This window comes from Phlebotomus papatasi, chromosome 1, assembly GCF_024763615.1.
Source record: "Phlebotomus papatasi isolate M1 chromosome 1, Ppap_2.1, whole genome shotgun sequence".
Lineage (NCBI taxonomy): Eukaryota > Metazoa > Arthropoda > Insecta > Diptera > Psychodidae > Phlebotomus > Phlebotomus papatasi.
The window spans coordinates 109,437,963-109,453,793 of record NC_077222.1 but is presented as its reverse complement, the minus strand read 5'-3'; the positions used below and the strand labels follow the sequence as shown (position 1 = coordinate 109,453,793).

General features: G+C 34.0%; 1 protein-coding gene across 1 annotated transcript in view; it reads left to right on the top strand.

The window, feature by feature from the left end:
- The window catches only part of LOC129799229 (zinc finger and BTB domain-containing protein 20), a 213,780-nt gene that overhangs the window by 186,882 nt on the left and 11,067 nt on the right, over nt 1-15,831 (top strand). Inside the window, exon 3 of the mRNA XM_055842926.1 lies at nt 9,776-10,124. Coding sequence (XP_055698901.1) covers nt 9,939-10,124 — 186 coding nt within the window. The 5' untranslated portion in view covers nt 9,776-9,938. The remainder of the gene's footprint in view (nt 1-9,775; nt 10,125-15,831) is intronic.

The following is a 15,831-nucleotide window of genomic DNA, read 5'->3' as shown; positions in this document are numbered from 1 at the left end:
ATGGAGATGGAGAGTAATGGTACACAATGTCGCAAAATTTTAAAATTCATTAAAATATTGGCGTAATGGGAAGATCAGAGTGCTCTTTCCTGTACGAAAAAGCCATTGATAATGCTCTTAAGAAGTCCTTCAGCAATCAAAATGTGGAGATTTAATAGAAATTTACGCTGAAAACGTTAATCCTTGATACTAAATCCTCAGTGTAGTTTGGGCTGACCCTTTACCGCCAAATTTTTCGAGCTGAGTATTCTCCAGGATCAGTCTGTGTCTATTTTTGGTATAAGGGCCGCGAGTCCATGACATCCAGTTCAGCAGCCCATGCCTGGAATCCTCCGCTGCGGAATCTGAATTTGATTCAACCACCTTGTCCTAGCTAGGTCTACCCCGAGGTCGACGCATCCCGTGTGCTAATTAGACTCTAGCACCCGGTAGGGACATCCTGTGGTCGCATCTATTACATGCAAACTTGTCAACCAGGAAAGGAGACAATGGCTTCGATACTTCCAGATAGATTGTCTCTCTTTCCGACGGAATTAACCAGGCTTATCGTCCAAAACAGGGGGCAAATGTCATGCGACACTGAAAAAAAACGGGGGTGCGATTAACTTTGTTTCCTCATAATTTTAACACTTTATAGGTGTAAAAATATATCAACCTTTTTAATGTTAATTTTACACCTTTTTAAGGGTAAAATTAACATGGAAAAGGGTAACTTTAACCCCTAATACACCTTAAAAGTATAATATTTACACCGATTTCGGATCAATACTGCAGAGTAAAAGGGACAGATAATCCTAACCGGCTTATGTAGGTGAGATTCTTAATGTGAGCTAACTCGGAATGCATGCAAATTCGATTTAGAGCTGAAGTTGGGAGACGCCATTCAGTTATCTTGAATCAAATTCGTGAAATTATACAAATTTTGTATTTAAACCAAAATATCAAGGATTTGGATGAACTGACAGAAAAGTGATATATGGGTGAAATGTAGACCAGAATGTTCTCTATAATTTTCCCATAGAACATGATCTCATCGATTACTCAGAAGCCAAGTTAAGCGAGGTTTTTTGTTTCTTAACTCGTTTTTTCATCCAGAGTTCCCCAAGTAATCATTTGTTGAACTTCAACGATATCAAAGAATTGTTGTATTTTGTGGGACTTTCCATTTAAAACCCTATTTTAAGTGTCTTGGTGGAGTAGAGGCAGTCAAATTGGCATCTGAGTGAATTCAAAGCGTTATTATGGGAAAAATCAATTTTTTCACACTTAAACGGCAAAATCGGAGTGATAGCGTGGTCTGAGTGGAAAATGATGTATGGACGAAATGTAGAGACAAATGTGCTCTACAATTGTGTCGAAGTAATCATCAAAATCGGTTCAGCGACAGTCGAGATAATTGAGGTTATGTGATATTGAAATTGGTTTTTCGACTGTGGCGCCCCTGGTGTTGGTCCCACGAAGTTCAAATATTCTAGAAAGTTGTAGCATTTGGTAAGATCTTTCGTTTAAGCCCTCATTCATCAAAATCGGTCACATAGAACCGGAGATATGATTTTTTGAATTTTGTGAACTTTGACCCCTCATATCTCCGGTTCTATTGAAACCACAGCGCACATACGCACCATTTTGGAAACGTCCTAGACTGGACTACAACATACTAAAATTTCATTAACTTGCACAATGCCGTTTTTGAGAAAAAATGTCTTTGAATTTCGATGAATTTTGACGCTATCACAGCGCCACCTGTGGTGACTTTTTGAACTTCCATCTGAAAGTGCTCATCGAGACGAAACCAAAAAGGTAAAATTTATGTCGATATGTTAATTAGAACCGGAGATAGAGGCCGGTCAATGTTCGAACTTTGACTCCTTATAGCTCGGGTCAGGGGTTATGGATCGACTTAAGGTTTTTTTTGTTTGATAGGTATAATCAACGGTTACAACATACTAAATTTTCAGCCCGATGCACAATGGAATTTTTGAGTTATTTAACTTTTAAGATTTAAAAATTTTCTTTTTAAAAAAAGCGCCCCTAGCGGTGGTTTTATGAACTTGCGATGTTAGAAGGGGAAGTGGCATTTCACGAGAGCTTTCCAAAAAGCCCTCACTTTTTAAATTCTGATAATTAGAACCGGAGTTATGGCCATTTTAAGAAATTTTTTTTGGACCCTTATAGCTCGGGTCAGGGGGGTCGGGGGACCTTAAGTTTGGTATTGATGGAAAGCTCTAAGGCCCAGCTATAACATACTAAAATTTGAGTCCGCTGAATGCCATAGGGGCGGAGCTATTGAGAAAACAAAAAAAGGGGGGTCTTCAAAATGGCGGAAGGAGGGGTGGGGGGTGGGGGGTCTATGCACCAAGTTGCAATTTTCACCCGATATATAACCTTTGCCGAAAACCGCAAGTCGATATCTTTTTTAGTTTAGGAGCTATTAAGCTCCAAAGAGCGGCCGGCCGGCCGGCCGGCCGGGAACGTAAATTAGCCACATATATATTCGTGATCAGGAAGTGCTGAAACACATTTTGGCCAAATTTGAGGTCGATCGGACGACATGAAATTTTGTTAGGATTATAGTAGGTGAGATTGTTAAGAATCTCACCTAATATAAAGTGTTCGAAGCCAGAGTGTGTGTGAAATCTGAAAGCCTTCCCCTACTCACAAAATCTTCAAATAGCAAAATTCCATTTTAAGTTCGATTCCACTGTTTGACATTATCCTTTTGTACCAATTGTACCGATTAATCATATTGTTAAAATTATTTTACATAAACTTACAACGTTGTGTGAATTGTATTTAATATCTTTAGCATAATACTCAATATAAAAACCAAAAATATTCACCGTGTAGAGTTTGCTTTGGTGAGAGTGCATCCGCAGAAAGAACATTGCTAATGAGCGGCAATTATGACTAAAGAATTTTATTCTGAAATACAACGGAAAAATCAATAATGAATTAATTAACAACTTTAATGTGAGATTTCACTTAGTGAAACCAGAAATCAACTATCCTCGACGACATCATTGAGATAATTATGTTCACTGAGATGGAACTGCAAGATGATGAAAATATTTGGAGATTTTTTTTTCATTAAGTCTTAATTACATATATTCACATTTTAATTTGCACCGAAAACTGATAAGACTCATAAATTTTTTGGGGTATTAATTTTTGTCGGTACACTTAAAAAAAGCTTGCAGAAAAAGTCTCGAAACAAGATTTATTGTGCCAATTCTGTCAATTTCATATTGATTTAACAATAGTGATTTTTTTCCATCAATTATTTTTCTTTAATAAATTTGCGAAGTATTTTTAGAATATTGAGACAGCGGTAGATAAACAAAGTGTAGCCTAATTAAAAGTCTGCTTCAAAGGGAAATTTCCTCAAGTCTAAATGGGAATAGAAGGAAGGCTTGGAGGCTTCGCACACATTCTGCCTTTGAGTTTTGACAAAATTTTAATAAAATCCATTCGTTCGCTTATTAATAAAACTTTTTCGCAAAGCAAAGAAAAACCAACGTTTTTATTTGTCTTTTTATAAAAATTTTTGTTGCTTTTTTTGATTTTTTTTTTCAATTTTAAGAAAAAAAATCGTAATTACTCGTAAATGTTTGTGAATTCCGACTGGAAACTTATGAAAGGCTTGAAAAAATCGTTTAACCAACTAAAAGGTTCGTAAAAGTTTCTACTTTTCACAAATATTGTTCATAACATGATCTTTTCACGAGCGTTTTTGTCCTTTTACAAACATTTGTTCGTAAATGTTCGTTAAGATAGGAAAAATTTTCGTAAAATTTTGTCATTTGTTCGTAAAGTTTCGACAAACAAAAATGTACGAACAAATGTTTGTAAAATGAACAAAAAATGCTCGTTAAGTGATCATGTTACAAACAATGTTTGTGAAAAATTGCAAACTTTAACGAACTATTTTGTGGGTTATATGATTTATGAGCACATCGTTATTCCCCTATAGGATTTTACAAACATTTACAAATATTTTTTCTGTGTACAGATACAGAAGGTTACGAGCTTTTTATTATTAGTTAATCAGAATAATATGAATGGGTAAAAATCCAGAGTAGATTATCAAGATCAATTTGAGAAAATTGACCATTTAATATGAAGTGTTCAACAATAAAATTTTCTTATTTAAATTAGTCGCACATCTCTTGGCCTCGACTTGAATAAGTCTACGTACATAGTCCCCAAATAATACACAGATTTACACTGAATTAAATTTTCTCATACTTTAAAAATCAGACAAATTTATATAATTAGGTAATTTCTACAGTTTAAGTATTTTCCCCAGATATAATTTATGTGTTTTCTATTTTATTCACAAGTGAATAAATAAAAATTAATTTGAGAAATTTTAAGTTGAAAACACCGCGTGTATTTAACAATGAACGAAAGTGTCATTAATTAATATCAAAGCGTCTTTTAGGAACCTATCAAATACCTGTAATTCTTACCTTCTTCCCCGCGATGACAAACCAAAAGAAGCGTATTTATAGACAAATTAGTGGAATGAATATCCAAAAAAAGGCTTTTAAAGGCCTGACAATAATATAAATTTATAGTTTTTTTTCTGTTACTTTGTGTTGATTGGAAGGTGAAGAAATAGTGAGAAATCATGAGTATAGCATTGGAAGAATTTCAGTGTCTTGTCAATAAAAATTAAGTCTTTCGGAGACATATTTTTCATTACAAAGCACTAAAAAAATTTTCGCATTAACTTAATTAAATGCTTGTCGTGGTTATTTGTGAGATGCGAGAGAGAAATCTCCAATTCCCTAAATGATCAAGCTCAAAATCACTGTGATGTTGATTGAATGGGATTTAGAGAGCTTTTAAAAGTAATCTCATCTCTTGCAATCGTTACGAGATGTTTTACTTTTGGATTGGACTCAAACTTTACTAAAGTATTAGACATGATTTCCTGATCATGAAGATGTGAACAGTTCAGTGTGCTCCAAGATTGATATTGATTCTCTAAATTATCGTTGATGTTCGAAAAATTCAAACAAAATTTCGAAATTCGCGAAAGGAAAAATCTATGAAGCAGCCACAGACTGTTAGGAGAAAAAACTGTAATAATGGGCCAGGAATTTAATGAGCTTCCTTACCATATATCGCGGAATATTACAAGTCTGAAGACTGACACATATTAACTTCAAAATTCAAAATTCGAACAGGCAGTGCTTCAGCCATCACGGCAACGAAACGAGAAGTAAACATATCTTCTCTGGCTTTTAAGGTCGATCTTGGAATGTCTTTTCTTTGGCATTCGAAACCGATTTGAGAATGTTTGCCTTTGTTTTTAGATTTCGAAATCGATCTTCAAATGTCTTGTTTTAGTTTTCTAGAACATAATCTTCGATTGTCTTGTCTTTGTCTTTAGAAACCGATTTTTCAATGTTTTATCTTTAGCTTTCGAAATCGATCTTCGCTTGTTTTGTCTTTGGCTTTCGAAATCGATGTTCGAATGTTTTGCCTTTGGCTTTCGAAATCGATTTTAGAATTTCCTGTTTTGGCTTTTAAAACCGATCTTCGAATGTCTTGGCTTTGTCTTTAGAAACCGATTTTTCAATGTTTTATCTTTAGCTTTCGAAATCGATCTTCGCTTGTTTTGTCTTTGGCCTTCGAAATCGATGTTCGAATGTCTTGCCTTTGGCTGTCGAAACTGATTTTGGAATTTCATCTTGTTTTTGGCTTTCAAAACCGATCTTAGATTGTCTTGTCTCTGTCTTCCGAAACCGAAGTTCGAGTGTTTTTCCCTGACTTTCAAAATTGATCTTCGAATATCTTGCCTTTGAGTTTCGAAACTGATCTTTGATTTTTGAAATCGATCCTCGAATGTCTGTTTTCAGCTATGAGTGTTCTCGTGAAATCACTATTACAACCAAGACAATCGGAGGTTAACGTTACCTTTCGAATATTTGAAAATGATCAGTCACCGTAATCCGATCTAGCTGACTCTAACATTTACCTTCGATTTAAAATAATTTGTTTCAAACATATTAGCTTTTTAACTTTTAGCTTGATCTTTATCTTAATTGTATTCTGAAGAAGTTTTATCGTTTTTTATATTGAAAAAAGAACGTTTTTATTTTTTTCACATTATCTTTATTATTTTGGAAGCCAGTGTATAAATTTTTAATCGTCTTCTTTAATTTTTTTATATATGTTGTTTTTACACAAATTGAATTTTCAAAAAAGAATCACATCTATCATAAGCGTTTGCAATATTATCAGTAGCTTTAAAATAAATTAAGAACTTCCATTGCGTATCCGAATTGCAAATGCAAAGTGTATATTTGCATATACACCGACTTAGGTCACATGGAATATTCTGATCTAGAATAACCTGAATTAGACTTATCATTCGAATTGTTATGTCTAATCCATTGGCCGAGCCAAGGGGACAGCGAGGAATAGACGTCGAAGAATTAATTGAATGGATTCTGTGATTGAGTCCGGAACTCAATCAATTGTGAAAAGATTTACTCAGGCAGTGCCTTGATTGCCCTACAATTTGACTAGATTGGGGCTTGAAGAAGTCTCATGGCTGTCGAATTCAGCTGCTGACTGTTCCATCGCACATTGTATTTAGCCGGTATGGGGCCAACGGCAGCGAACAACTATTAATCATCGACCACCAGCACAGATATTAATTTGAAACTATTAACTACGTTTAGTTCTACATTAATCCAACACAAAATTTTTTAAACTATTTCATGTACTGTAGGGTATTTTGAGGTGGAGGACGCATCGATTTGTGTGCAATCCTCGATCGCGGTGGGAGTTATATCGATAAATCTACCACATAATCCACTAGATACAGCCATGTGTAGAAAATATTTGTGCAAACTCATTTGGAAAATAAAGTGAAATTTTTGTTATTTGTTCGCTATATGAATATAGAACAGAAATTCTTTTAAAGTATTTTTTTTTAAATCAATTTCGCATTATTTGTTTGGATGAATAAAGTTTGTACTGTAATCCGAATAATGGGGTACAGCATCTTACTCACGATTTTGACCAATTTCATCAAGTTGTATTCTTTTTTATATTTGCAAGTTCACAATCAATTTCAACCGACGACGCTTAATAAGTCCTCTTAAGAATTTTACACATTGATATGGTTATAATACTACGAAAAATTTACAATAAAAAATCACTTGTCCATACAAAATTGCCGGGTATCAAATCTTCAAAATCAATTGAAAAGAAATACGTGATAATTCAAATCCAAAAACCTGTGGACAGTCATTTCCAATGGGGGAAAATACTAAAAACTCAGTAAGGGAGAGTGGGGCAGTTTAAGACAGCTCGATTTTTTTAACCAGTTTGGCAAAAGTTTACAACTAAGGTAACTAAATAGATAATGTTGTCCATTATAACGTTGCCCTAAGTTTTTCCCCACAACAAAGTGCTGATTGACATATTAATACTCGAAGCACTTCGGAATTCGAACAAAGAAATACTTTATATTAAATACTTCAGCCATCAAATTCTTTCCTCTGGCTTTCGAAGCTGATTTTCAAATGTTTTGTCTTTATTTCTCGAAGCCGATTTCCGAATACCTGTCTTTGTCTTCGTTTGTCGAAACCGATCGTTGAATGTTTTGCTTTAGTTTTTTAGAACAGTATCTTTGAATCTCTTAGCTTTGGCTATCGAAACCGATCTTGAAATGTCTTGTCTTTGTCTAGAAACCGATTTTTGAATAATTTATCTTTAGCTTCCGAAATCGATCTTGGCTTGTTTTGTCTTTGGCTTTCGAAACCGATCTTCGACTTTTTGTCTTCGTCTGTCGAAACCGATCTTCGAATGTCTTGTTTTAGTTTTTTAGAACATGATCTTCGAATGTCTTGGCTTTGGCCGCTTTGGCTATCGAAACCGATCTTCGAATGTTTTGCCTTTGTCTTTCGAAACCGATCTTCGAGTATCTGGCTGTGTGAGTGTTTGGCTTTTGAAACCGATCTTCAAATCTCTTATCTTTTGTCATCGAAACCGATCTTTAAATGCTTTGTCTTTGGCTTTCGAAACCGATCTACAAATACCTTGTCTTTGTCTTTAGAAACCTATCTTTGAGTGCTTTGCCTTTGTCTTTCGAAACCGATCTTTGAGTGTTTTGTCTTTGGTTTTCGAAACCAATCTTCAAATGTCTTGTTTCTATGTTTTGTAACCGATCTTCGAATATTCTGTTTTTGGTGTTCGAAACAAATCTTCGAATGCCTTGTCTTTGTCGGACAAAATCGATCTTCGAATGTCTTTTCTCTGGTTTTCGAAACCGATCTTCGAATATCTTGTTTCTTGAGGAAACTCTGGCTGTGGGTCCTCGAAAACTGCAGTTACTGATGATTTGAAAAACCCTTATTGAATTTCTGGATTTCTCAAATGGGAAATGGTTCACCAAGTCTCTCATAGGACTGCGTTTGCAGCGAAAACCGTGGCGAACTTGTGAGGCATTAATTGCTTCGCCATGAACAGGGCGGCTCTCACCACACACCGCAAAATTGCACATTCTCTCCCTCTCATGACTCGACCCACTTTCCAACCAATATGTTTTACGCGCCTGCGATAAAAAAAAGGCATATATATATATAATATAAATATATATATATTATATATATATCTTGTGAAAAACGCACCATTGCGCCAAATCCCAGTCGCGGAGCGAATTCGTCCGCTGAACTGACACCTTGTCACTCTTTAGAGCACCGCATGAATATTGGCTGGGGATTATTAATTGCACGGTACGGTGCAACTCATTGACTCTTTTATTTTTCCACTTTTATCCCACCAATCTCTCTATATATTACAAGCGGCCCAATATCGAAACTCCTCTCATGTCCAACATGAATGGCTGTCACGTTGCATTTTAGCGAATCTTGCGCCCAAGTCGTGGAAGAGATTCGACATGAGACAAAAAGCCCAAATATCGAATTTCTTCGCAATCTCCCCCTCGATGCGAACTCATGTGAAATGCAATCAATCATAATTTTTGAGCAAACATTTGTAGTTTCGTCTTTTTTACCACCTTTGCTGAGGCTTCACATATTACCTGATGTATAGCAATGATGTTGGGGGAAAGAGTGCCAAATTCCATTAACTTTCTTCTTCCACGCCACAGTGGGAAAATACCAATGGAAGCTCGAGAAATGTCTAAAGCTTCTGCATTGAATTTCAGAAATTGTCTTTTTTATTATTATTATTAATATACCTTTTGACGCAGAAAGTTCTTTGAGCAAAATGTTATAACCGTGGACATATCGGTCGATCATTAAACTAAATCAATTATGACTGAAATAAACAAATATTATATCGCTCATAAATCAAGTAAAACATTGATTGAATCCCGAGTGGGTAGTGTTTTATGTCTATAATTATTATTCAAAATCACTTTTAGAATTATTCACTAATGCCTCTGGGCTCATATTTTAGATCAGGAAAATTTTATTAGATCAAAATTGTAATCCCTTTCTTTCTCAAGTATTTTGTATATGTCTGTCTCACTCTTTCGAACTCTTCTTCTTCTTTTAAACATCATAATAAATTTAAATTCAAATTTTGACTAAAGATCGGTCTTGACTTTGACTTAAGATTTTGAAATGACAGATCGGTCGATCTGTCATTTACGGTTTACTCGCTGACTATACTTATTTATCAATTTTAAGCACAGGGAATTTCGATTCTATCTAATTTTTAAGGTTAACAGAAGAATAATTCTTTAAAAAAACCTTCTATTTACAATGACCTTTTCTTTCATTTTCAGACTAAATGCAGATGTGCCATCGGGGAAAAAGGGTAGTTTAAGTGGTCAAGGAGTCTCCATTGAAAAAAATTCAGAGTGAAAGACAAGGCCTCCGAAGTTGGTTGTCTATGGATGGCCACCGCAGGACGGAGGGGCAGAAGTCGAAGAGTTGCTCACGAATGTGATGTCTTCCACGAGTATGGATATTAGTGAAACCTTCAGACCGGAGGATTTGTCGAAAACTGACTTCTTCGACTTTGTCTCAGCATCCACACCACAGATGGGCATCGGAGTGGGTGTGGACAGGCCTCCAGGTGTTGATACGAACGGTAGCAGTGGAGAACACCCGCCTCTACAAGGATACGATCAAGTAAGTCAAATTCCCAAGAATTTCTTTCATTTTCTTTCATTTCTTAAATTGTTTTTTGTTTTACAAAACAATTATAATCCCAATGAAATCTAATTAATCCGTCACTTTGATCAATTAACTAATTTCAAAAAGTAATGACGAGAAAAATTCTTGCACAACAGGTAATCAATTATTTCAGACAATAAATCAGTTCAATTATTCTACAGTTTTCAATGAAATTACCTACTTCAAGGGTGTTCCAAAAACAAATATATCATATTCTATATTTCTCTAAGTCCGGGAAAATGTGCCTATTATTTTTGCTTTGCACCAAAGAACGGGATATCAATTGGATGTAATTGCATACTCAAGCAATGATTGTTTTTTTCACAATTTTAAAAAATCACTTTCAATTTGTATTTGTGTGTAAAAGTTATTGTTTTTTCAAAATTTTCTTTCATTTGAAAATTAGAATTCTTTTCATAAATTAAAATACAGAAATATTTCAAGTTATTGATGAATCATTATATTATATTTACATCCGGATGAATCTACGGTTTGTTTTTTGTTTTTGATCTATTGGAAAATTAATTTTGCTAATTCTATTATTTTTTATCAATTATATATTACACTGAGAAAAAAGAGGGTGCGATTAACTTTTTTTCCTCATAACTTTAACACTTTTTAGGTGTAAAATAAAAATATATCAACATTTTTTAATGTTAATTTTACACCTTTTTAAGGGTAAAATTAACATGAAAAAGGGTAACTTCAACCCCTAATATACCTAAAAAGGGTAATATTTACACCGATTTCAGACCAATACTGCAGGGTAAAATTAACATTTCCGGAATGTTATTTTAACTTTTTCTGATTTCTCTCAGTGTACCCGTCTTAAGATATAACTTAAAAATGATTAAAGGAATTGAGGGAACAATGAAAAAGCGGGACATCCGAGATACCTTTGAATTGGGGAACCTTTGAAATGGAGCTTTTTAAATGGAACTGAGCCTTTTCATAATGAAATTTTACTTCACAATTGGTTTATGAAGCTTAATTATATCATAATAGAGCTGAATTCCGTTTTAATATTGCAGAAAAAAGACCTATTTAAAAAGAAGACCCAGTTCAGAAGTTCCCCACTTCCACTATCACTGATTTCTCGTCCTTACATTTCCATATAAAATATTTCCACGGGAGTTATTTTAATTTGGAAAATATAAATATTTTATTTTCAGTAATATTTTTAAATTAAAAATATTAAATATCTATATAGTAACAGCAAATTTACGACAATTAGGGGACAACGGGGCAATTTGAGACACACTTCTGTGTTTTAATTTTGAGTCCTATCAATTCTAAGATAAGTCTTTAAGTGTTAAATATTTTAATTGGCTTTTAAAAACTCATTCATGGCTTTCGCTAAAGATCTATTATTTTAAGTTGTCAAAATTCTGTCAAAATGTTAAACCATACTTTCTTTCAATTTCAAAGCTGTTTGGGAGGACATTTTAAACATTTTAAATCTTCATAAACACAAAAAAAATTGGAGGAAAAATTGAAGTAGATTCATTAGCCTTTAGTTAAGAATCGTAAATCATTTATTTTGACACTAAATTAGGTTTATTTTTAAATTCCGAATTGAGAAAATTATTCCACGTTTCCGAAAAGTGAGTAAATAATTAATTGGTGGACAGACAAGGAGAGGCTGATTCTCCAAACATAAAGTTAATGAAACTCTATTTGCACAAAATGTCGTCAATATTTGAAATTCAAACGCAATTTCGAATTTTCTAAGTAAAATTCTCGCACAAGGTGAGGAAAATTTACAGATTATGTTGGATTTGGTGTTTATTTTTTTAGGTCTGTCATGACCGAAAACCTACACGGTGAAACAACTGTCACTAACTCACAACTACTTAAATAAAAATAAATAAATAACATAACACAAATCTGTAATCTACACTCTTTTAAAACATTTTTGAATGCAATTCCTCTTAACAAACCTGGCTATCAATATCAAAGGTCCCGTCAGCTTGTGCTCGAAACACAGTGCTAGCTAATACATATGTCCCTAACCTGGAGGCCTTCGGGATATAGTAGTGCATGAGGTGAAGAACCAGCTTTTTAAAACATAATAAAACATTTACCAGCTCAATGTAGAAGACACATACGAAGGGTCAAAAGCTTTGGAGAAAAATTTATTTTTTTTACTATTGAGAAAAAGAAGCTGCCTTTGAGAGTTTGCCTTTCGGCATATTTTCGAATTTTCAGTACTTCGAAATTCGAACATTAAGTATTTTTTGGCTTTCCAAATAGATCTTCAAATTTTTCAAACTCCACTTGTAAATTGTAAGAATCTGCCATTTTGTTCCTAATAAGGGAAACTGGGGCACCAAAGAATACAGGGCAGCACCGAACACTGTGAGTTTTTAATTAGGTATTAGACTTCAGAGGACCAGACCTTTATGAATTCATAGATACTACAGGGATGTTTGTCCATTGTAGAAATGGTTGTCATAATCCAAGTATACTTTAGAAATAAAATCAATATTCAGTTTAACCCCATGTTCGGTGGTGCCCCAGTTTACCCTATCCCTTATGTGGAGAAGGGTAGCTCACAAAAGGGGATGATTGACACGCATTTTGTCGAAGTACTAGCTTCAGCCCCGCGTGCATTGCTTCTCCATGAACAATCTTATTCCAGGATTGGCTACTTAAGTCTTTTAACCCTTTATAGACGAGAGAGTCAAAAATTGGGGGCAACAAAAATCGTTTTTCTGATTTTTTAGATCGAATCATAGCTGTATAAGTCCGTAGGAAAAAAATGTTTTTGGGTCACCGGTGACCCAATCGTCCTTAAGGGGTTAAGTGGGTTAAGTACTCTCTCCAAAATCGTTTTGTAAAAAGCAATTCATTATCAGGAAAGCTTAGCGGTCTTCAGGATACTTCTCAATCCTAATACCGTTTTAGTAATAGCCTTCGTGAATCTCCTTCAATCCTATCCCTTTAATGTACGTAACATTTTTTTTTTTCAGGAAATGAATAACTTAAGACTAGCTACTAATATGTCGCCAATAGGGTAAGATGGGATAATTCGGAATCATGTCAATTTTAGAATTTTGAGGTTTTCTCACTGTTTCAGATGGTCAAAGAGGAAAATAAAACCACGAAGAAGTACGAGACTTTACATTTAAGTTTAAAAATGGCGAATTTTTAAGTTCTCATATTGAAAAATGATTTTAATTATTTTTTATACTTCCATTTTTTTTTTAAGCAAAACCCTTTTGGGAATAAAAACTACATTACTCATACGTAATATTTTTCAATAGACTGATTATTATTAATCTTTATGATTGTTAGGAAAATTACATAAAGATTTGGGCTATTTTTGTCCCTATCGCACGTAGAGGTAAAAAATGCACCGAATAAGACTCTGTTGAACTTTCCAAAGTTAGATGTAAAACGTTTCACAAATTTTGTTTATCGGTTTAATTTTTATTGTTGATTTTCGGTCCGTCAAAAATGACTCGTCGTTAAAGGGTTAAAGTAATATTCGAAGCCAAAGTGTGTATGAAGTCTGAAAACCTTCCTCTATTTCCAATGAAAACATATCAATTGAAAATTTTTCACATATAAAAGCATTTTACCACGAAATCAACTTTAATAAAATGGTTTAACATGTAAAAGTTCTGTAAAAGTTCTGCTCACAAACCTCTTAGGTATTATGGAAGCCAGTGATTTATGATAAATTGAATGAGACGTTGGCCTGTGTTGTGTTCTTTTACGATATATTCTTCTTCTACAAAAAAAAGAAGAACTTTAATCACGTTTAGAAAGAAGTTGTTATTTTCAATAACAAAAACAGCAGTGAGAAATGCTTGAGAATAAAATCGAATGAATTCTACAATAAAATGAACAAAAATTTGATCTTTGTATAATTTATAATAGATCAAATGAAAAAAATTGCGATAACCCAATTTTTATAAACAATATGGATTAGGTGTTGAAAGCAACTTGATTGGCAGATCAGCAAGACAATATGAAAGTCCGATAGAGCTTCATGCTCAAAAATTTTGACTTCCTCAATTGCTCTTTTATAAGAAGAGAAATTCTATCGCAATTGGACGTCCAGTGTGCTGATTTATTTTTGTATCACGAGAACATAGCGTATATGCTTCCAACTGAGACAAAAAAAAAGAAGTAGTAGGTAGAGCAAAAGTCCATGGAAAGAATTTAGAGCATTTTTCTCAACCCCTCCTACATTTGATGAGGCAAATGATTAATGAAGCACCAAATGGCTTCTTTATCTTCCAACCTGAATCTTATATTCTGTGTGGACCTGAACTCTTGACGCACTGCTCGTGTTTAACGATAATGGCTTAATAATTTGGTGCGTTGCCCATGAAGCTTAAACCTAAAAATATTACAACACTTTGCTCTATAAGTTCTCATTGCAAATAGCAATGTACCCCATTATCGGATATTAGCCGAAATGATTTTTAGAGACTCTGGTGGAAAGGTATAACATTGGTTTTTAAAGCTCAGCATTGTTCTATTGTCTTTGCTGAGATCGCTGGCGGCTTTTCCATTTGGGTAAAATATTTCCCGAGGCGAAAAACACCGCGCGGAGTGGATCAAAATGTACACTTTGGTGGCTTTTGGGGGTGGACTGACGCATTTTGTGTTTCGGAATATTGGAGCGGAATCTATAAATTGACTCCATTCCAAGTTAAATTTATGGCTGGTATTAAGAAAAATGTTCAACATTGAGCATTTGTTAAGGCAAATACCGCAAATGTTTCATTGATTTAAACCCAACAACACCGCAGTGATTCTGGTTAAACCAATGAGGTATAATATTAACTGTAACTCCCAATAATTATTTATCCCAGCAATTATAATTCCATTTTGGCGAACGATTAATATGGCGAATAAATTAAGCCTTGGTGTACACTTTTACGAAGAATCAATTACTTTCCAACTGATTGGTGAATGTTAGTATAAAATATTTTATTAATTAGCTGGGCGATTTTCCAATAATTTCACCTCTATCTAACTTCTAATGAAATTAGAAACGCCACAGTAAATTCTACGAGATGGTTCATTTAAAAAGCGTTAAATGACAATTTCAAAATGACATTAGATTGCCATTTAATTATTTTTATTGTTGGGAGTTAATTGTGTGAAGCAGAAGTGATCTTTTAACTGAGCTATCAAATGACACTGATTCTGATCAAAACACGCATAGATTGCCTATGTCACTTCATTAGGAGAATTTATCTTCAGCATAAATCACCAGAGAAATCCCGCACGTGAATGCGTTGATGTTAGAGTTGAACAAGTTATCAAGGCAATACCAATCCTTCTCTATAAATTATTCCCAATTATTCCTCAAAATTGTCTTTCGTTTTTATTTTTAATATATAAAATATTTTTAATACCAAGCATTGTGCTTCAGAAAGAATTTGCAAGAATATCGACCAATACCACAATTAATAAAAATCCAATTAAACTTCTGGTGGTAGATCAATAAAAAGTTCATTCTTTAAAATTCCGCACTAAATATTGCATTATATTTTTATTCATCGACAACTTTTGCGCAACCCAATAAAAATCACTTCATGATTTTTAATTGCTCATGTATAATAAATTATTCAAAAGACACTTTATGGCAAATAATGATCGTAAAATTCTTTTTTTCAATGAAAATTGTGAAAATATTCTT